The sequence below is a fragment of the Eumetopias jubatus genome, unplaced genomic scaffold (genome assembly GCF_037043125.1).
Source record: "Eumetopias jubatus isolate StellerSeaLion01/CBP00866 unplaced genomic scaffold, mEumJub1_p1.0 scaffold_3, whole genome shotgun sequence".
Classification (NCBI taxonomy): domain Eukaryota; kingdom Metazoa; phylum Chordata; class Mammalia; order Carnivora; family Otariidae; genus Eumetopias; species Eumetopias jubatus.
This window is the reverse complement of record NW_028274809.1, coordinates 34,598,002-34,621,687: the sequence shown is the minus strand read 5'-3', so window position 1 is coordinate 34,621,687 and position 23,686 is coordinate 34,598,002. Positions and strand designations below refer to the sequence as shown.

General features: G+C 38.7%; 2 protein-coding genes and 1 pseudogene across 4 annotated transcripts in view; 1 reads left to right on the top strand and 2 right to left on the bottom strand.

The window, feature by feature from the left end:
- TRAK2 (trafficking kinesin protein 2) overlaps window positions 1-17,149 on the bottom strand; it is a 70,412-nt gene extending 53,263 nt beyond the window's left edge. The window contains exon 1 of the mRNA XM_028125824.2: window positions 16,881-17,149. The gene's annotated coding sequence lies outside the window, so the exon portion shown is untranslated. The remainder of the gene's footprint in view (window positions 1-16,880) is intronic.
- LOC114225959 (spliceosome-associated protein CWC15 homolog pseudogene) lies at window positions 7,485-9,503 on the bottom strand (annotated as a pseudogene).
- Window positions 17,150-17,283: 134 nt separating the features above from the next.
- The window catches only part of STRADB (STE20 related adaptor beta), a 36,192-nt gene continuing 29,789 nt past the window's right edge, over window positions 17,284-23,686 (top strand). Inside the window, exons 1-2 of one of the 3 annotated variants that reach the window (XM_028124769.1) lie at window positions 17,284-17,494; window positions 20,669-20,765. In XM_028124769.1, the coding sequence (XP_027980570.1) occupies window positions 20,754-20,765 (12 nt within the window). In that variant the 5' untranslated portion in view covers window positions 17,284-17,494; window positions 20,669-20,753. Of the gene's footprint in view, window positions 17,495-18,656; window positions 18,744-20,668; window positions 20,766-23,686 lie in introns of those variants that run through there. The other 2 variants (XM_028124752.2, XM_028124760.2) reach the window with 2 other exon arrangements.

Sequence of the window (23,686 nt, the reverse complement as noted above, 5' to 3'; positions counted from 1 at the left end):
AAACCCTACTGTTCTTCTGGCAGACTGCTTCTCATATAATTATCATTGTGTCTCTTCAATTCTTAAAGCTTGAACATGTGCCTGAACAGGAAACATTTGCTTTATATATTACACCTACCTACTCTAAAGCAGTGTAATTAGATCTCAACTAAGGGAATATTTAAAAAAAAAAAGTGAGATTGGGTCTCAATATTGGCATTTTCAAGTGCTTGGTTATCTAGTAAAACTTTGAAGGGAAAAACGTTTAAGTTCAAAGACGATAAGAATTTAAAAGTAGTGAATAAGCTACATTTCTTAAACTTCTTTCTTATCTGATGAAAATCAGCCATAAGCCACTCTGGAAATTTCCATTCAGTTTCTCTCTCTTTAAAACACACAAACACAACACACAAAATATGCATATGTACACCTTTGTTTCTCATTATAAAGTAATATAATAATTCAAAAAAATTCCGGGCAGTAGAGAAATGTGAAGAATCAAATGAAAGCTACTTGTAATCTTTCACCATCTTTCACTGGGAGACATAATGTTAACATGCTGTTTAGCAACCTACTCATTCATCTTCCTATGTCAACATGTTATCAATCTATGCCATTATTTTAATGTGAACTACACAGTACTCAAAATATACAATTATATAAGCACTGACAGTTTCCATCAGTGACTTCCTAACAACAGGTCATTCATCCACTTTATTTATTTATTTTTTAAGGATTTATTCATTTATTTTAGAGACAATGTGCGTGAGTGTGGTGGGGGAGAGAAAGAGAGAGAATATCCTCAAGCAGACTCCCCACTGAGCATGGAGCCCGACTTGGGGCTTGATCCCAGGACCCTGAGATCATGACTTGAGCTGACATCAACAGCTGGATGCTTAACTGAGCCACCCAGGCGCTCCTATGCATCCACTTTAAAACTCAAGAATCCACAACATGGGTCAGCAAACTTTTCTGTAAAAAGCTGGTAGTAAATATTTTAGGCTTTGCAGCCATATAAGGCTTCTATCACCAATTATCTTTGTTGTTTTTTTCAACCCTTTAACAATGTAAAAACCATTTTTAGCTCGCATAACTGGCTGAATCCATAGGCTATAGTTGGTTGACCTCTGGTCTATACCTTAAATCATGGTATTTTGCACCACAGAATATAAAAAACTGCAATGACACCAAACTTTTACAGAAAATGCAATAAATAGCTGAATAAGTATTAACAACATCATCTTTTCAAAACTCTACTACTAGACAGGAATTCCACCTTTTACTTGACGTTCTAGCATGACAGTATCAGAGGAAATAGTACATATGTAAAATCCTTAAGATAGAATTGCCTACTAATTACACATCCCTAGTTTTATGCCTTTTTCTATCACCCATTTTTTTCAAACTCACTTCTATAAAAAAAATCATGATTGGCTTAGAAATATCAAAAACAAAGCAAATTATTATCTGGTAGTCAAAAATAATTTAGTGATATCATATGGTAGTTTAGTGAAAGAAAATGGGATAGAAAATACCTCAAAGATACTAAATAAACGCAAACCTCAAAAGGGTACACTTCAGTCTCACATTCACAAAATCATGTTGATTTATTTCTCCAAGAGAAAGAACAACTTGACACTTAAACTCTATCTGGAATCCTATATCCTTTTAAGAGAGCACTCTCTTCTCTGTATGATCTGGCAAAAGAGCTACATGATATTATATAGTATATTCGATTCTAATATTGAAAAAGCCTTTTCTTTCTTTTTTTTTAAGATTTTATTTATTTATTTGACAGAGAGAGAGACAGTGAGAGAGGGAACACAAGCAGGGCAAGTGGGAGAGGGAGAAGCAGGCTTCCTTTGGAGCAGGGAGCCTAATGTGGGGCTCGATCCCAGGACCCGGGGATCATGACCTGAGCCGAAGGCAGACACTTAACAACTGAGCCACCCAGGCGCCCCAAAAGCCTTTTCAAGATAGGGTTTTCTTAGAATTTCTAAAGAGTGGAGACTGAGCTTAGTGTGAGTTATTTAAGTATTTGAAAGTTTGATAAATGGAAAAAATAAGATTTACTAAAAGGATTATTATTACATTATACCTAATAAGGTACACATTTCATCATCTTAACATACCACAGCAGAGCTCCTCTTAGGAGATTTTTGTTTGGGAAAATACACAGAAAAGCCACTTGTGGAAGGTGAGGCCTGGCAGCATCAAAAGGAAGGCTAAAATGCTCTGCATAAGACTAGCGAAATAACTGCTTTTTCTTTCTCTGGAGAGGGAGAGAGAAGGCAAGGGAAAGAAGCCCCATCCAGAAGACAGGAGCTCAGAGGCCAGAAGAACATTAGCAATTTGCAGAAATCTTAGGGAGGGTTTGGTTTCCCCATGACACGAAACTGAAGGTTCAAACCAATCATTTAGCTTTTAAGGGTCTGTCTGGACACTCAGCTGACATCTGGGTTATAAACATATTAAAATATTTGTTCACAATAGCAGTTGGTGTCAAGAATTTATATTCTGGGATATTAACAAAATCACCATAGCTATTATATTTAAAAAAATTTTTTTTAAACAGAAATTTATGTCCTTTTGATTTTAAAAAAAGGAAAAAACATTATAGGTCTTCAAAAGTGAGTAATGCAGAGTAAATGGCATTACAGAGTTTGGGATTTTCTGTTCTCTTAACCAAAAATGGGGGGAAACACCTTGAGCAGAGACATTTTATACAACAGATTTCACAAAAGAATATGTACTCTATTTCTAGAACCAAATAAATCCTTCCCCAACAAATCAGAAAGTATTTTCATTCAATGTTGACTGGTAAAATTTAGGTAGTAGATTAAATCAAGAGACATCATCACCTGAAAACCTATAAAGAGTTCACAGAAGATTAAGAAACTGAACAGGTGTAATCATGCTGGCAGACTTAAGAGTATTACTGTATAATCTGCTCTTCAGAGCTTACCTTCAAGTAAAATAGCTAAGAAGACCCCCTGAAACACAACTTTAACACAGCAGTAGGATAGGTAAATACAAATTTTAAAAATTAAATAAAAGGTAGAAAACCCGTGTCTTCCTTTCTTTTTGTCCCCTCTAAAATCAAATGTCAACTTGCTTTTGGTGGCTTAAGATAATCCCAAATCCTTCAGTTATTTTAAACTTATAATACTTAAAAGCCTTCCAAAGTAGAAGTTTCAAAAAAATGCCAAAAGAAAAACTGTAAGCACTACAGCTCTTCAGATCAACAAAGTAATCAGTGGCAACAGGATGTGCAATCTTATATGACCAGGAACAGGGTGTAACTTAAAATGGGGGTGAGTGGTCAGGACAGAATATTATAAACATATTTATAAACATATATACTTCTAGAATGATTTCTTTTTTAAAAAAAGATTTTATTTATTTACTTGAGAGAGAGAGAGAGAGAGTGCACTCACAGAGGGAGAGTGAGAGGGAGAAGCTGAGCAGAGCCTGATGTGGGACTGGATCCCAGGACCTGAGATTATGACCTGAGCCGGAGGCAGACACTTAACGGACTGAACCACTCAGGTGCCCTCTAGAATGATTTCTAGAATTCTCCATATCTAGACATATAACCATTTCAGTACTGTAATTCTACGAAGAGACGTTCAAATTACATTGAGGTTTAAATATTAGTCATCGTTTTCCAAACCAGTTGTCACAACTCCAGGACTTCAAGATAAAGGGGAGAACTGACATGAAATGGATGATTCTGGTTTGCCAATGAAATTCAGGAACCAAGTAAGAACAGACCAATTTTTTGAGCTATGGCTATTATCTGCCACTCAGGAGACAATTAGAGTCTGAGCTCGATGGGCACAGTAAGTAGGCCGCTGCGAACATTTAGGAACCCTCTTTCACCACCTGCCTTATTAATAGCTAGTAGCCCCAGTTCTTCAGGATTTTATCATGGGCTCTCTCCTAAGGAATCTCATCTACCTCAAAGGCCTTAATTTCCAGTTATATCATAATTACTTCTCAAGTCTCTACCTTTATCCCAAATTGGCATATGACTTTAAACTGGAACTCTCAGTATCAGCTTGTAATCAATACCATAAATTCATCACTTTCCAAACTGAAATTATATCCTCCCATGAAATGTTTTTTCTTGCTTTACTAATTAGTTAATATTATCAAGTCACCTGATCGGCAGAGCCAAAAATCTAAGAGACATCTTTCTTCTCCTCAATACTTGCTTTCCATGTAGTCACCTATTCCTGTCCTCCAAGCTTGTTGCTATGGCCTTAGTCCAAGCCCTTCTGTCTGGCTACCTGGTCCGCCAGCCTCAGCCCTCTTCTACTCTGAGCTAGTCTCTTGGAATGCCTACTGCTACTCACCCCACTCCTCCCCATTCCCTTAGGTTACTGTTCCTTATGCTTCAGATGTCCTCCAAGTCTAAATGTGAGTGCACATGGGCACGTGCGCGCAAACACACACACACGCACACACACACACAACATTTGTTAACTTGGTTTCTCCTGAAGATTTTTCTATAAGGGAAAAATATAGTAACTATGGAAACCAAAACAGACAGTTCACTTGATTGTTCCATTGTATATTAAGAGCAGACATCCTGGCATATTGATTCTTCTTCAGTGAGTTTGCTTAGTGTGTCTTTTCCTCCAGACCTATCAACTCAAGAGTATACTGAGAAAACTTGTTTCTAGACGTGAACAATTTAACAGGAGACCTCACTGTCCTGTGAAACTTTCCCTGAGCAGAAACTACTTGATAATGAAAACAACCCAAAACTTCCTTGGTAAATTCATGACTTTACTGTAGAATATAACAAGTGAAACTAGCACTATAGAAGTTTTCTAAAATCAGTTTATAATGTTAAACAACTGATTATAATAAAGACAGAAGAACCTTCTGTGTTTCAAATGAAAAATGCATGATAAAGAAACATATTCTCAATTCTGTTCCAAATTCAGTCTTTTCTAATAATAATAGCTAACACTGACAGAGCACTTACTATGTACTAGGCACTGGAATAAATGCTTTATGCACATGATCCTTTTTAATTCTCACAACCCCAAGATGTGATTATTATTGTCATCATTTTATAGATAAGAAAACTAAAGCTTAGAGGTTGATTAACTTGCCCAAGCTAGGAAGACCCCAGAATCAAACCCACGACTATGTTTTTCCAAAGCTGGGACCTCCAACCTCTGGGCTCTACTAGCAAGAGACTAGGAGTGTGAAAGACAGTGTGTGTGTAGTTTGAGAAATTCTACATCTCCACTCCAATTCGTAAAAACACATATTAATGAATAAAGAAAAACAACAAGCCTCCAAATTTCTTTCTTAGTCTCCAATTTTTTCTTAAATGCTTTATAATTTATTTTTAGAAATAAGTTATCTGATATGTTGGCTCTATTAACAATGAAGCAGAATGATCTGTGTTTTTATGTATATCATATGCCATAAAACTCCAAATCTGAGTTTGATTTTGTCTTTTTTTTTTTAAAAGATTTTATTTATTTGAAAGAGAGAGCGTGCACACAGGAGCAGGGGGGAGAGGCAGAGGGAGAGGGAGAAGCAGACTCCCTGGTGAGCAGGGAGCTGGATGCGGGATTTGATCCTAGGATCCTAGGATCATGACCTGAGCCACCCAGGCTTTTTAAAAAAAAAGGGGGGGGGGTTGTTCTACAGTTATCAAGAAAATAATGCAGATGTATTACCATAAATGGGGAATAATTCTGTTATGTGTTCTGAGCTGCTAAAATTAGTGGAATATAGGCCAAAATAAATCCTTATTCCAATAAATTAAGTCTACCTGTACCTTAATATCTTACAAATGCCAGGTATTCAATACTTATTGAATGAATGAATCAACCTCTAGTCAAGTTACATCCTTGCAATCTATAGTAGGGAGAAAAATGAAACTACATTAGAAACCCAAGACTGTCAGAGTATTTGAAAATTGACAGCTTTCTTAGCCCAATTTATAAAAATCTATATAGGCTTCTTAAGAGTTTCTATAAGAGATGTTAGTTATGGGCAGAGCTATATCAATTAAGCCCACCAGTTACAAGGAAGTTGCAAACATTCCCTAGAGATGGGTTTGACACACTGGCAAAACCCACAAAATATTTAACAGCAACCCCCCCCGCCAAGTTTTCTTATTTTAAAAACATTGGTAGTAAGATATTTTCCCCCTAAAGTTAAGACACAGAATGAGAAAAGTCCAACTGCATGGGAGGGGGAAAAAAGTCCTTAGATAGGACAGACTGAAAAGACTCTGATGACTCAGGGTCATTACTATGACTAGCAATCACTGCATTATGACATCATGACTACAGCTATAACCTCCAGGATTATAAATTCTTAAAGAGCACTTTCTTCCTACAATAAATGGTGTGAAATGCTAATTTTTTGGAGATTTTAAGTCTACTTCTCATTTTTGTTCTCCCCCCTTACCGGGAGGCTATCAACCATTACACTTTGCTGTTGCAGTGTGCCTCTCTGCTTTCCAACCTGCTGTTGGCTGAGAAACCAGATAACCAGGTTATCAGAGAACCCAGAAGGTGTATGCATGAGACTGAACCCTAGGACCTGCTTTTCTGCCCTTGACTGGTTCCTCAAGTACCTCTTTCATCTCTCCAGCACTAGGGATTTAGTTGGCTTGCTTCTCTTCCTTTAGCAATCTTGTCAAGTGCTTTTCTCACCTGTTCTTTTTTCTCTTCCGTAGGCCGGCTATGAGAATACACTCTGTCCCTTCTTTACTGTCTCCTAAGAAAAGTATAGGTTCTTCTCTCTTTTGTGAGAATTTTAATGTTAATTGCTATAGAGAAATACAGAGTGGATTACAAACATGGGAAAAATGGTTTAGGAAATCGTAAAATTTTTCATTATGACTTACTCCTTAATCAGTATTTACTGACTCCTCATCTTGGGTGTTACCAGAAGACTATGTGCTCACTTTCTTTCTTGCTACAACATTATAAGCTCTTTAAGTGAAGGTACTTTATTTTTGTATGCCCCAAAGCTACAAGCAAAGGGGAAATAGCAGGCTCACAATACATGCCTAACTATAAGCTTAAAAATGAAAAATGTCAATAAACTGAATTACAGAAGTAATTTAATGAAAACTGACTACTAATACATTTCAGTCCAACATCAATTAAATGAATTGCCTTGAAAAATTAAGATTGAACATTTGAAAGAAAACACTGTATTTGCTTTATGAAAAACTATGAGTTTGCTGTTAAAAGGGTGCTTTATCATTTTTATAGCAATAACACAATACCCACTTTTCCTGTAAAAACTAAAAAGAACTAGTGTGTCAGTGTCATAGGAAGGCTAAATCGGAATCTTTGGCTTGTTGCTTAGTTTTATCATGTTTTCCACTGGCAGCATTTGCAGCTATTTATGGATGCATTTAAAATAAGCCCCACATCCATTTAAGAAACAAAACAGATGAACATAGGGAAAGGGAAGGAAAAATAAAATAAGATAAAAAAAGAGACAGAGAGGCAAACTTGAGACTTTTTTGTTTTCATTTATTTATTTGACAGAGAGAGAGCACAAGCTCGCTTATGAGTTCCTGAGGGGGCGTGGCGGCAGAGGGAGAGGGAGAAGGAGGCTCCCCACAGAGCAGGGGGAGCCTGATGTGGGACTTGATCCCAGGACCCCGAGATCTTGACCCAAACCAAAGGCAGTCGCTTAACCAACTGAGCCACCCAGGCGCCTCAAGAGACTCTTAACTATAGAGAACAAACTGAGGGTTGTTGGAGGGGAGGTGGGTGGGGGGATGGGCTAAATAGGTGATGGGCATTAAGGAGGGCACTTGTTGGGATGAGCACTGGGTGTCATATGTAAGTGATGAATCACTAAATTCTACTCCTGCAACCAATACTACACTATATGTTAACTAACTTGAATTTAAACAAAAACTTGGAAAAAAAATTAAGTGACAAAATAAACTAATAAAAAATAGACCCGCATCAAATGAAAATGATCAAATATCTTCTTAAAAACCTCACAACTGCTAAGTCTCCTCTGTAGTCTTCTTAATTTGTGACTAAAAATAAAACAAAGAAAAGACAGTGATTTAGCTTAGTACTAGCTAAAGAAATAAAAATATTTGAAAAAAAAATTTTAAATTGTTAAATTATGTGCTTTAGAAACAGTAGTACCATCTCAGAGACATTTTAGTTGGTTTCTAGTCTCCTCTGCTTCCTTTCTTCCTTCAGACAGAGAATACTCTTTTTTTTTTTTTTTACATTTTACAGTCTTTAATTAAGCACATAAAACTGTACTATTTAATATATTTCTCCATGAACTTTTTGTGAAATTGAGATCGCAGCATATCATTTACAAATCTTTTGTCTTTCTTCTGATCATCTACACCTTTTGCACAGTTCTTGAAAACAACATCATCATCCCACCTTCTTTTAACTTTGAAGTTGGCCTGAGGCTGGGATGGGCCAGTGAGATTAAGGAGAGGGTTTCCACTCAAAATGTTTTCCATACGTATTCTTTCTTCTTCAGCTTTCTGTTCTTGTTCCTTCCTGGCCTGCTCTTCAGCTCTTTCTTTTTTAATTTTTTCTAGTTCTGCAAGAAGAGCTGCAGTATCATCATCATCACTCTCCTCTTCAAAATCTTCATCTTCATCTTCTTCATCTGTTAGAGGATCATCTGCATCAAGGTTGGCAGCAGGAATCTGGTCTAACCGAGGCTTCTTTGACACTGACGAGGAGGTTGTATGTTCTTGTGTTGGATGATCTCTATTTTTTTCTCTTGCAGCAGCTCGCTCTCTCTCTTCCAGCTCTCTCCTGAAGTCACGGTTGCGAACCTCTTCAGGGGCATCCTGAGTAGTTTGTCTATATTTTATCTTTGTATGAGAAGGTAGGTCTCTACTTGAATACTGCTTTGAGAGTTGGCTCAAATCACCTTCTCCTTTTCCTCTCCCACCTCTCGCAGGTTCAAAAGTTGGCCTAGCTGCTGTTGTCATCTTTTATGTTCCCAGAAACCTCTGCCGAGAATGCTCTTTCTTAACCAACAAGTTTCCTTTTGTTTTGATTTATACCACTGGCCTGAATAACCTCAAAGTACCACACACAACATGCCTATGACTCAAAGCAGTAAGAATAGAAGCAGAGCTTTGGCACTTGGACCCCTAACATGTGTTTACTTAAGTGATGAATTTTTGAGAAGTTCATTTTCTAAGCTGACACGCATTTTTAAATATAAAGAAGTAGATAAGTTCTCCTGGAAAGGTCACAAAACCATGGGAAATGGGGCTGCTGTAAATTCAGTCATCACCTGTGGGCCTCACACCATAGGCATGCCCTCCATTTCCCTCTTAAATGTTCTTTTCTGAGACGTCTTTTATACTCATCTCTGTACCCCCATCTGTTCTCCATCTCTCTTACTTTTATTCCTCACATCAATAAATCCACATAATCTATAGCTAGCTTTTTCTCCAAACTCTGAGAATTAAGTATAAGCATAACCTCAATCATGTACTTGTACACTCGTTACTGTGAGCATAAATTAGCAATCCTCTTAGAAGAACTGGGTGGCTGGAAGACAGAAGGGGGAGAGAAATTTATTTTTCATCATATACCTTTCAATTTGTCTACCATATGTATATGTCCACCCAGTGAAAAAACAATGAAATATATGTTACTTAAGTCTCTACTCCTGACTTCTCTAAACTTTGCTCTACCAGTTATCTCTATCCACTAGCCACACCCTCTTCCTTGGCCTATTATAATGCTCAAAATCTTCCACTTGATTAAAAACAGGTAAAATTAAAATTTAAAAATCTCCCTTCCTCAAAATTCTGGGTTCCCCTCCAGCTATTGCCCTCTGTCCTCAGTCAAGTTTCTTCAGAGTATTTACTTTCCCTTTTCCTCAACTTTTATTCATACTTCAATCCTACTACAATCTGATTTTTCCTGAACCGACCTTCCCGTCAGTCACCAACAGGGCCTGTTAACCAATCCAATGGTACCTTCTTAGCTGTTATTTTAAGTATCTCTGGTTCAATACTGTTGACTACTCCCTACTTCAACCTTCCTATGGTTCTCCTGAAGCCTACATCTTTCAATGAATGCACTTTCTCAAATCCCTTCATTGGATCACCCAGCTCCCTTCCCTTGATCCTTAAATGTTGGTATTTCCTAAAGTTCCAACTGTGACTGTGTTCTTTATTACTGCTGTTTTTCATTTACCTTTGTGCAACACTACCACAGATTAAACTACCTCTTTACTCTTAATAACTCCCAGTCTGGCTCTTCGGACCAGACTTCTTCCAATATCCAAATTTCTCACAGGCTGATTGTAATTCTTGAATTGATCCACTAAACAGCAGATACCTCCTTTCTTTCACCTTCCACATCCAATCCATTACCAATCCTGTATAGTCTAATACCTCAAATTTACCAATTTCTCTTCATCCCCTCTTCTATCATCCCAATTCTACCCATCATTATCTCTTAGTCTACAAACCAACCTCTTAACAGGCCTCCATGCTCAATTTCTTGGTTTCTCTCTTCTCTGTAAGACAAGAAAAATGTTTTAAAAGCTAAACTCCTTAAAAAAAAAACCTAGAATAAAATCTACACATCTGGTGTAGTCTAGCCCCTACTTCTCTTTCTTCATCTTGCACCACTCTCCTTGCTCAGTCAGCCAAAGAGACACAGCCTTGTGTCAGGCTTGTTTACTTCCTCATCACACTCTCTCCTATCTCTGGATCTTTGTAACTGTTCACTGTACCTGGAATATTCTTCCCACTTGTTCTTTATATGGTAACTACTTCTCACCCTTCTAATCTCAGCTGAAAAGTTATCCTCAGGGAGAAGTTACCAGTCCACCTGATCTAACGTAGCCTCCCCTGACATCTTTATTTTCTAACTCAGCATCTAAATTGTTTCTTTCACAACATATATTACAACTTACTTCCAGGAAGGAAGGGGAAGTGCCTACCTTCTCCCTTTCTTCTTCCTTGCTGATCAGAATGAGAGTATAATGGCAGGAGCTTAAGCAACTCATTACATATTTGTTGTTAAATGAACTATTAATTGAACTGGTGGGTGAATTCTTTCACCATTAATGCATATATCAACTCTACTGTAACACAAAATAGTGTAACACTCTTAAATTAGACCCTATTTTATTTGAGCTATTCCTTCTTTATTGTCAGAAAGCTTTCTAAAGAGAAAAAACTTGAAGTTTGGCAAATACTGACAGAGGTATATGGATAAGCTTCAAAGACCTCAATGATCTTTACAACATGAATTAGTTACACCTCTATAACACGAGCATGCTCATTTTCTAGCACAAATAAATCATAATATAGCGTGGTTAAACCGGATATCCCCAAGGTTATGTGAGTCAATAGTATAGCTAGGAACATTACATATTAAGAAGGCTGTTACCTAAGAAATTTCAATAAAATGACCTGAGTTAACAACTGGTCAATCAGCTGCTTATTGGACAGTTTTCAATAAATGCCTCTTGAATTAAACTGAAAGATTGGAAAGAGATTTAAAAAAAAGTAGTATACAACAGCATACAACAGTATACAATCTGGCCTAAGGGAGGTTAAAGATCTAAGAAACCTAAGATCTATTAGGGACAGCTGTAATGAGTTCTATGATCTAGATTAAACCTAGATTTAATGGTCTAGGATATCTAAGAGAAGAAGATAACACCACCAGATAATAAATATTTAATGAGTATTAAATTATACAGTCAGGTGGAGGGAAAGTTCTTTTCTAGCTGAAGTGGTCTGGTTTCACATAGGAGTAAGATTTAAGTGGGTTCCTCAAGGATGGAAAGATTTGGATAGTGAGAAGAGGCGTATCCAGTAGGTAAAGAACAAAGAAAAAAAAGAAGCGCCAGAGCCAACAGCAGACAGAGCCAGTTTGGCAGCAGTAAACGGACCAATTTAAGTGGAGATGATTACTGGGAAAGTACTTGGAGCTTTGAATTTGACAAGTTCAGATTAAGAAGTCTGAACTTGATCCCACAGGAAACAAGTTTCTAAATGGAAAGTGACATCTGAGGGGCACCTGGCTAACTCAGTCAGGAGAGCATGCAACTCTTGATCTCAGGGTTGTAGTTCAAGCCCCAAGTTAGGTGCTTCTACTCTAAGCAGTAGAGATTACTTAAAAATAAATTTTTTTAAAAAGTGACATTTGAGAAATAAAACTGGAGTCAGAATACAGGATAAATTTCAACAATGTAAAGATTAGAGACAAAATAATTTAAAATTATCATATTATGCCTGGATAATTGTAATAAAGGCATAAAAGAGTTGAATGGAAACAAGAGGGATCTGTGAGACAGTGAAGACAGGACTTGTTAACTCACAAGTTGGGACTAGATGAGCTTTATCCTCTCCTAAAAGATAATTACATCTGGCATATACCTCAATCATTTGACTTCAAACCTCACAATTTTTGTTGCCCCTAAATCCCTAAGACCTCTCTTTCCCAGACATTTGTTGTCCCCATGACCCCCAAACTAGATTCTCCAACCACACAATATATCCCAGCCAAAACAAAGGATTGTATTTACTAGCTCCTTAAAAACACCAGGAAATTCCCAATCCTATAACTTTGTTCATGTGATTTCTTCTACCTTTAATTTCTCTCCCTCTTTCTACATATTCGAAGTGTCGCCATTCTTCACACCCCTGTTCAAGTACCACTTTTTCCCAATGCTAGATTTCCCAGAAGCCCCAACTTGAAGTAAGATTACTTCCCAATACTCTCCCTTTTCTCTAAAACATTTTTTAACCATATAATTATTCCTTATCTCCTCTGATAAACTATATACTCCCTACAGCATACATACCCAATTTATTTTTGTATTACTTCCTCCTCCTTTCATAGGTAGTTGAAGATCTTGATAAATAATATATGGCAACATATAGTATAATGGCTAGGAGCATAGACTCTGAAGACAGACTACTTGAGTTTGAATCTAACACTGCCATTAGCTATGCGACCATGGGCAAGTTACTTAACCTCTCTGTGCTTCGATACGTTTATGTATAAAATGGAAATAGTAATAGTAGATATTTCATGAGGTTGTCAAAGGACTTGGCTTAGAACAGTGTAAGCACCATAAAAGTGTCTGTTGGTGGGAAAATACTGAATATTCTGTGATAGTTGAGTAAAGCTTTATTTATTCATGGAAAGCAAAATGTCAAAAGTAAAGCCAGTTTCTAGGTACTAAGAGGTACATACAAATTCTTCCTAAATCCTCCATGTTTACCCTAAGGGTTAGCTGTGCCCTTTAAAATCTCCCTTATGTTAACAATAGTTCTGTTTTAGTTTGACATTTCAATATTCTGAGAAAATATTTAGTATAGCTTCCACCTAATTGATCTTCTTGCTTCCGTTTTATCTAGTCTTTCTAAAATCAATATTCAATGTTTTTCCTCTGCTAGAAACCCTCTCCATGCCATCCCCCAAGTTCAGCTCCTTAGCGTTTCATACAAAATTGTCCTAATATGGCCCCAGCCTAATCTCCAGCTTCATCTCTCAATGCTTCTTACCATGAAACCTAATCACCTGGCATACCTCAAAGGCTTTTTGTATGTCATTCCTTTTGCTAGAACATCCCTGAATTAGTTTGCTAGGACTGCCATAACAAAATAGCACAGATGCCATAACAAAATACCACAGACTGAGTAGCTTAAATGAGAGAAATGTATTTCCTCACAGTTCTGGAGGCTAGAAATCAAATCTCAAATAGTTGGCAGGCTTGGTTTCTCCTAGGGCTTGCAGATGCCCACCTTCTCAATGTGTTCTCACATATTTTTTTTCCTCTGTGCACACATCCTTGGTGTCTCTTTTTGTTTCTAAAGTTCTTTTTATAAGGACACAAGTCAGAATGAATTATGACCCACCCTAAATGCCGCATTTAAGTCGATCACCTCCTCAAAGGCCCCATCTCCAAATACAGTCACACTCTGAAGTTACAGGGATTAGGACTTTAACATACAAATTTTGGTGGGGCAAAATTCAGCCCCAAAAAATCCCTTTTCCTTTTCTTTGCCCAGGCTAATTCCCGTTTATTTTTCTAAGACTGGACCAAGCCTTCTCACCCTACAGGCAGAGTTCACTACCCTTTGAACCTCTGTATGCTGCATTCTGTATACTGCTATCCTATTAATACACTGTAACAATTGTGTCTTTCCCTCTTCAGACTGTGTTTCTTAAAAGCAGGGGCTAAATCCCTAGCACTTAGCACAGTCTCTGGCCCATCAAAGGTATTTAATAAAGATTTGATTATTAAGGGAAAGTAGAAGAAAGAAGAAGGGCTTTGAAGAAAGGCAAGAGTGGGTTCAAATCTTGGTTCAACCATTTACTTATCTTGCAGCTTTGGGTAGTCACCAAATGCTGAACTTACATTCTATTTAAGGTAGTTGTACTGATAAATGATCTAATTATAATAAAAACACCCAGTTGTGGGGTTGGTTCACAGTAGGTGCTCAGTAAATGTTAAAGATTCTGAGCTTGCCTGGGTTTGACACCCAGTTCCACCACTTTAGTAGATGAATGACCTTGGGTATGTTAACTTACCCTCTGCTTCAGTTGCCTATCTACCAAAACACCTCCTAGTGCTATTGTGAGAATAATATAGGTAAAACGTTAAGATAGGTATCTAACACATAGTAAGTATTACATAAATGTTTCCTATTACTACATGAACACTGCAGGTCTGAGCAAATATGACTGGAAGCCATGAATAATTTAGTCCCTTTATTTACTAAGTCATTTAAAATGTATTACCTTAATGCCTCAGATTTCTTAACAACTAAACAAGATGGCAACTAAAGAGGTTCAAAAACTTACAGATAACATAAAGAGCTCAAAGTAATCATGAAATAATATATTACTATCTGTCTCATTCCTTATATTGGTGTTTAACATATTTTGGATATTGATGTAAAATTTTTAAGAAGCTAGTTTTTCTACTCTTTGTGACTACTGATGTTAACCATGATTTCCAGTTTCCAGTGGAAAAATAATACTCTTTGGCTCATATTTTCAATTGTAGAATCACTAAACCTTGGAACTAGAAAGGACCTTTGAGATGAAAATCCAATCCTATCATGCCTTACACACGTAAACTGTGGTGGATTTGGAATGGGCTTTTGGGGTCGAAATGAGCAGCTCTGTGGGGGTACAGGAATGGCAAGCAGAGAGAACACTTTGTTCAGAAGTACTAAAGCAGGGGTTCAGAACTTCTTCTAGATATTCAAGGTGTATAAGGAACCAGTATTAGGAAATAATGCTGGAAAATAGTTTTGAATCATCCAAACTTTAAGGTAATTTCTGATGTAGGTACAACTTACCCGACCTGTAACTTTGACGCAAGGCAGATCTAGGTTTGAATCTCCACTTGTAATGTAAACAAACCCTTTGAGCCTCAGATTAGCACAACAGGGTTATTATAGTGATTGAGTGAACGTATGTAGAGCTCATGACTGGTGTGCCTGGCTGATTAAAAGTACAGCTGACTTGAACAGGCATTTGAACTGTAAGGGTCCACTTATACACAGATTTTTTTCAATACAGTACAGTAAATGTATTTTCTTTTCCTTATAATTTTCTTGACTTTTTCTTTTTTCTAGCTTACTTTATTGTAAGAATACAGCATGTAATACATATAACACAAAATATGTTAGTCAACTGTTTATGTTATCAATAATGTTTCTGGTCAAACAGGCTATTAGTACAGTTTCTAGAGTGTCAAAAATTATACACGGATTTTCAACTGTACAGGAGGGTTGGTGCCCCTAACCCCCCCCCCCCCGTTGTTCAAGGGTCACATGTACTCAAATGTTTGTTCTTTCTTATGACTCCTTCAACATATGAATAAAAAACTGTAAATTAACAAAACAGTCTTTCATACATGTGACTGCTGAATGTCTGAGACTTGTTGAACATTAATTTTAAAAATAGAAAGCTGGAAAAGCTGCTGAGATGTTAAAGTGTCTTCATCCCTGCCCTTTCCCACCACCAAATGTCCTTCACAGTTTGTTCTGAAGTGTCATGTCAACGCTATTAACGTGCTATTTGGAGATCACTGTAACTCAGACTTCCAATTCTACAGCAAAGGTATGAAGGTCAGGACAAATTTTCCCGAAATATATTTTTTAAAAAACTGGAAGAGTACATGTCATTTTATTTCTGTGGTCTATTCTAGCTTAATGAATTTCCAGTGAAAAGTTACTGCTTCGGGATTTTCTTTCTTTCTTTCTTTTCTGGCTCAGAAACTGCAGGTTTTAATATAAACTTCGTGAGCAACGAGCTGAGTTCACCATTATTATTATGACCCAGAACTCTTTTAAGTGTTTGGGAGATTATCTTTACGCTGTTACTAAAAAGGACATCTGCCAACATCTATTATTTACGCTTGAAACTAAGTTAACCGTTTCTTTTAAAGCATATGTGGTATCTGGCTCAAAATCAATCACAAGAAAAGCCCAATTCAGCACAGAAAGAGCTCTTTGCAATATCCTCTCCTTTCGCTGACATCACATATGGTGACCGAGGCTAAAGGTTCAACGTCCAGACACTAAAGCCGCTCATCGCTCAAGGATGGGGTTCCAGGTGGATGCTCTCCGGCAGAGAATGAGATACTGCAATCCTCAGAGGCGCAGCTGGGATGAACCCACAGACCAGAGCCCGGCGCCTATCACTTCGCACCCACACTTGGGAAACAAACCACTTCCCACCACGGGGCGGGAACCCGACGAAGACCCGGGCCTGCGATACCCAGCCTCCGGCTCTGATGTCCGCGCGTGACCTCCGAGGACCGGGAGGAGCTCGGGGCGGGGAGGCTCCTCCGCCTTCAGGAGAAGTTGGCCAAGGCAAATTCGAGTCACGCGCGGGAATGTTACTCACAGGCATGGCCCGACGTCCTCTGTCCTCCGCCCGCGCTCCCTCAGGGAATAGGATCCAAAGCGATGTCAGCCTGAGAGCTGCAGCCGAAGCGGCCGGCGCTGCCAGTAACCGCCCGGGCGTGGCAGGGACGTGCGGGCGACTTCACAACATCATCACTCGGCGACTTCGGTTTTGCAGCGAGGCCGGCTGTCTAGCAGCCCCACACATTGGAGAAGAGCGGAGACCCACTCTCCCAGCAGCCTCCACGGCGCCAGCGCGCGACCTGCCGGGAATTGTGGTTTCCTGTCCGCCCGCCCCCTCACCCTTCGGAGCTGTTGCGCGTTTGTCCCGCCCCCAAGCTAGAAGGCCCCGCCCCCTAGGCGCCTGGCCCTGGGGCGGGAGGCGGGGCCGCGACCCTAGGGCGAATCCACTCCGGGCGTACTGCCTGGGGCTGGGGCAGAGTTCCAGGCCCACAGCCCCAGTCCGGGTCGCGCCGCCTTGCTGCGCCCCGCGGCCCGCGCTGGGAGCGGGTCTTGTGCGCTCGAGGTGCCCCACGGCGGGCTGGGCTCCTGGGGCCCATAGGCCCCGCGCCGTTGGCCGCCTGAGGAGAGCCGCTGGTCGTGGTCGACGCCAGGGTAATGAGGGGAGGACGGGCCGGGGAGGGGGAGGTGGAGGGCTGGGTCGGGGACTTGAGGGAGTGCGGCTTGTACCGCGCACGCCTCGGGAAGCCCGAGGCTAGAACTCGTCCCCTTGCCTCGAACCCAAGCCCGGGCGGTGGAGCGGTGGCTGGAGTCCGGCGTGGCGTGGCGTGGCGAGCGGTCGCTGAGCCCCGGGCCGCCCCGTGGCGGAGGCACCTGCGTTCAGCGTAGGCGGTGGTTGCCAGGTGCGCTGGGCGCTCCTTCCCGAAGTGCTCTCTTCCCCCACCTCTCTCTCACCTTTGGCAGCGCTCCCGAGCCTGGAGGAGTTTCCGAACAGAAGACACCCTCTGGGCGAGGTTCTGGGTACCACCTTCGGCGAGTTCGCTATAGCGATCTCCCAAAGCAGGACTCGGAAATAACCTCTTACAAAATTAAATGCTCCAGCTTCGTTTTGTTCTCAGTATTTAAATTCAGCGTCGTGTTTTTTCCTCGTGGCTTTGTTGTGTCGAATACCTTTTTCCTCAGAACTTGGCCAGGATTTTGTGACACAGCGTCTGCCTAGCACAGAGTCCGTCCGGCGCACAGTAGGCACTCAGGGAATATTTTTTGAAAGCATGAGTCACGATACTAAGTTTGGAAAATCTTACGGAGTTGTGCGTCGCTATAATTTTTAAGATTTTATGGCTTCTCAAGATCTCTTTGAAAATTACAGTAATTTTAAGGCTCAGCAGAGTTAAGTCGTTTTTTGTTTTTTGGTTTTTTTTTTTTGCATTCCCTCTAACAATAGCCTCTGTTGGATGCCTAAATTAACTCAGAATCCGAGTTCTGTAAATAAATGCGCCCTATGATTTTCACAGAAATTAACCTTTGATATTAAAGCCTTTGGACGAACCATTCTATAATGGAGCAAATTTATTTATAAAGCTTTACCCTAATTAGCTTGTTAGACACAAATGCAAGGGACCACACTGATGTACTTGTAATATATTTAAAAATATAGGTCTGTAGTATGATTTAAGGAGGATTTATATTCGTATCTAGTGAAAGAGCATGCAGGAGAAAATTATGACCGCGAATCTATCCCTCCCACCCCACCACCATCTTTACCAGGCGCAGCTGCTGCCTTGATCGCAAAATGTCTTGTAAAATCATCTCTTAATCGTCTGGCATAACTAAAGCAGAAATCTGTGGGATTAAATCACCCCCGTGGGACAACTCCTTTAGTACTATCAAGTCTCATAAATCGGTCAGTTTCTTCTGAGTTTTTCTGAAATATAGATAATGGAATGGAATTTAAAGTTTTTGCTTGTTACTAAAGAACTTGCTGATATGAGGTGGAAAAAGAAAAACAAAATCCTGATAGCCAGAAAACTGCATTAATCACGACATCCCTAATCCTTCTGTCTGTGGGAATGTAAACTGCCTTGTCTGCCCTGATCATCAGTGAGTGTCCCCAGTGCCTGACCATGGTAGCCATTCATTAAACACATGTGGAATGAATACTTGGCTGCTTCAGATTAACAGTGTAATGATTTTCTACAGGTGTATGGTTTCTTCGTTTATTTAGACATTTCCTTAGATTAGATTAGGGGAGGTGAGAACTTTACTGGATCAAAAGGTGTGAGTATTTTCATGGTCATTGAAACATTGCCAACTTGCTTTCCAAATGAGCCTTACCTTTTTGAGCTGCCACCAGTAATATTTGAGTGTACCTTTCAGAGCATCCACTCAAGTTCTTATATTGGTACAGTGTTTGGTAGTTATGAGCCCTTTCAGATGAAGTATCTCATTTGATCTCAATCATCCTGGAAGGTGGGCAGGGCAGGTATTGCTTTCCCCCTTTTGTAATACAGCAAGTGACATGGCACTGCCTTAAACTGATGATAATGAATGGCAGGTGACAAAATAATCATACCCTTTCAGGTTTTTCTTCCTCCTGTTCTCTACTTTGGGTTTGTAATGAATATCCTGAATAAATCCATATCTTTCCTTAGTAAAATTGGATACTGCTCTATAACATCTATTGTTTACACAGTCTTCCCTTTCTCTTTCATTTTGCTTAGATATTTATCTTGATTAAACTTGGGGATTTCATTAAAATAACCACAATTAAGAAAGAGATGATATTGGTTAGGTATAACAAACACCCAACACTAGGAAGTTTAGAACATTGCCACCCTTTCTGTTAGGAAAAATCTGGAAAGTTTTGGTGGTGCCTTTGTAGTTTCTTGAATCTGAAGAAGTTGCTATTTTAAACTTCTGAATCTGTTGCAGCGTCTTCATAAACTATTGAGATTAATACTCTACTAATGAAAGTGGACAGGAATTATTTGTATAATCTTCATATCTTTCATACTTGTCAAATTCTAGGAAGAATAGAATTGAGAACTAAGAATCATAAGGTAAATATTCAGCCTCAAAATATTATTTTTATGTGGAACTGAAAAGAAATTTATCTTTTTTAAAAACACATGACAAGGAGGGGCACCTGGGTGGCTCAGTGGGTTAAGCGTCTGCCTTCTGCCCAGGTCATGATCCTGGGATCAAGGCCAAGTCTGGCTCCCTGCTGGGGGTGGGGTGGGGTGTCTGCTTCTCCCTCTCCCTCTACCCCTCCCCCAAGTCGTGCTCGCTTGCTCTATCTCAAATAAATAAAATCTTAAAAAAAAAATAGCAACAAGAAAATGTTATTCCTAGTGTGTTACTAATCCAGAGTCTTTCCCAAATTTGCTAGTCATGGACCCCAAATGATTTAATAGGTAATTAATGCAATCAGGGAGGTTTGGAACCTTCAACATTTCCTTATAACTGGAATCATTGGAAATTATTGGGATATATTTGTAAATGGGTCCAACATTGATTTTCTATATTGGTTTCACATTTGCTTAAGTTTCTTTAAAAAAAGTACAGAAAAGATAGGGAAGGAGAGATGCAGGTATATTGGCCTTTGGAAATACTCAGAATTGTCCTTCAACTTAACTCTGCCTTTCTGTTGTGACGTCAGATCCCAAATTGTGTTCTGTAAACAGAAATGCTCTGTAAAGACACTTTTTAGAAATGTCTCTGGTCCTTGCATCAAAGAATAACTGCCTAAATATCATATGGGTTTATAGCAACTAGTTCAGGGAACTTTTATGTAAATCTAAATTATTTTGCTTTTGTTTTTTATAATAGGATATTTCTTCATCTTGAAGATAAAGCAAAAATCTTTTTTGGAGTAGATGGATTTTTGACACTTTCTGTGAACTAAAACGATTCAATGTCTCTCTTGGTAAGTTTGTGTTAACATAGATTTAATTTCGGGGCACCTGGGTGTCACAGTTTGTTAAACCTCTGACTCCTGGTTTCAGCTCAGGTCATAATCTCAGGGTCATGAGATTGAGCTACAGGTCAGGCTCCATGCTCTGTGAGGAGTTGGCTTGGGAATCTCTCCGCCCTCCTTCTCTCCCTGTGCGCTTTGTCTCTCTCTCTCAATCTCTCTCAAAGAAGTAAGGGGCGCCCAGGTGGCTCAGTTGGTTAAGTGTCTGCCTTCAGGTCAGGTTATGATCTCAGGGTCCTGGGATCGATTCCCAGATGGGGCTCCCTGCTCAGTGGGGAGTCTGCTTCTCCCTCCCATTCTCCCTCTGTGCTCTCTCTCTATTTCTCAAATAAATAAATAAAATCTATAAAATGAAATAACATAAATCTGTTAAAAAAAAAAGCATAGGTCTAATTTTGTGCCATCAGAGTAGTTAAATGTTAGTGCAGAGCCATAATTGAAGGCATATTCTGATGGGATATTGTTATGCTGAGATGTTATTTTGACCTGAATGGCTTCAGAAAGAAATGAGTTAAATTCTCATTGAGTTTTTGTTGCTTTAAAAAAAGAGCTTCTCCTTTACTTTTCTAATATATTCATTATTCTTTTCCTTTGTCCCATACCCACTTGTTTTCATACATTTACTGTACTTATATATGCCTCTCCCATCTAGTTATCTATGCCTCATCCTTAAATCTTTCAAAAATCCCTTTTATAAATTTCCACTAGACCAAAGGCAAGCAAAATGATATTAAAAATAAGCCTCTTAACAAGACAAAAAATATTTGGATCAATGTATAATATATGTATAGAGTCTAACTTGTTTTTTGTTTATATTAGATCCATGGTATCTAGATTGAGAACCAGAAATCATATGGTAAAAAATATTCAACCTACAGAAAATATTATTTAGATCAAGTAGTTTCAAGTCTTTCATCATATCTTGTATAGAACATAATACAATATCTGACTTTATTAAAGTAATGATCTTTTAAAAAGTGATGGGTGCATTTGATGATTTGCAGTTTATAAATACTTTCATATATTATATCTCTTCCAGTCTTCAAAATTGTAAGTGATCGCAGGGCAGGTGGTTTAATCCTTATTTTGAGTTTGGCCCAAGATGGCAAAGAATTGCCAGGGCTCAAACTCATATCTGCCAAGCCAGTCCATCATTTGCCAAGTCTGAGAGGCAGAACTATGCAGTAAGAAAATACAGAATGCATTTGTTGGATTTATTGTATGATTTGTTTGGTATATGGAAAATACAGAATGCACTTACTTTATTTTTAAAGTAAGGTTTTTCTACTTGAAAGGGGAGCTTTAGGGGTACCTGGCTGGCTCAGTCAGGAGAGCATGTGACTCTTAATCTCAGGGTTGTAAGTTCAAGCCCCATGTTGGGTGTAGACATTACATAAAAATAAAACCTTAAAAAAAAGGTGAGGAGCTTTATCTCTGTGGGAAGTTGTTACGAAATACCTCCTTTGCTAACGCAGAGATGAACAAACATTTTCTATAAAGGTTCAGATAGTATTTGTGTGCTCTATGGTCCCTGTAACAAATTACTCTTCTGTTGTGTGTGAAAGCAGTCATAGACAATATGTAAACGAATAAAAATGAATGTGTTAGTGTTCAAGTAAAACCTTATTCACTAAAACAGGTGGTGGGTCAGACTGACTTGTGGACTGTAGAGTTTGTGGACCCCTGTTCTAAAGGATTACTTAAGATTAACAATTTTACATCAGTTTGTAAATTGGATGAGATGTAAAAGGGCATTTGACAGATGAAGATCCTAAGATTTAGAGGGCTGTGTGGATTCCCAGAGCTTCTGAATTTTGGAAAAAGAATATTTATTCTATTATTCTATAATTATGGGTTTTGTGAAAAAAATAGAATTTAATAATGGGTGAAATAAGTTTATTCAGTTTGCTAATAATTTTACTTTTAAATATATTCTTCCTGTAATGATGAAAGATTTGGAATTCTTTGAATATTTTCTTAAATGAGATATTTGTACAACTGAGATAAAGTTGATGTTTATACTTATGAAGGATTCCTCCCCATTCAAGTTTTACCCTCTGTTGGAGAGTTAAGAAATGGTGTTTTCAAAGGAGCAGCATAAGTAAAATATTTTCCTTTAGATTCTCTTTTAGGTATAACTGCTTTTCATTTGGCTATTATGGTAGTGGATTAAAAAAATACATTAAAAATATTTTGGGGCAGCTTCTGGATGTTTTGAAATCATTTGTGCTGCCTAAAAGACCTTAATGTGTGCATTTTTCATAAGCTGTTATTCACCAGCATCTAATTGATTCAATGTGGATATAAAAAATGTTTTGAAGGATAAGCTATGAGTGTTTTATGATTTTATAACTTGGGCAGCTAATGAACATGCTAACATTTTTTAGGAGAGGTCAGCAAAAACATTTTGCCTTATAACATTGGCTGGTTTTAGCTGTCTTCACATTAGTGATCACTTTCTTGAACTGTGAAAATTATAAAGATAATGAAATGGAGGTCTACCATATTTTATAAAGTGTTTTCTTTATTTCTATAAACCAAAAACATGGATCAATACTCTTATTTTGAGAATAAATTAGGGTCAATATAAATTTTTTAAAAATTTATTTATTTGAGAGAGAGAGAGAGAGAGAGTGTGTGTGTGTGTGTGTGTGTGTGTGTGTGTGTGTGTGTGTACACAGAGGGGGGAGGGGCAGAGGGAGAAAGAGCCCTAAGCAGACGTGAGCTGAGTTGCAGGGCTCAGTCCCACAGACGCTGAGACCACAACCTGAGCCGAAACCTGAGTTGGATGCTCAACGACTGCACCACCCTGGCGTCTCTAAAAATATGCCCAATATGTCTTAAATTAACTTTTCTTCCATCAAAAAAAAAAA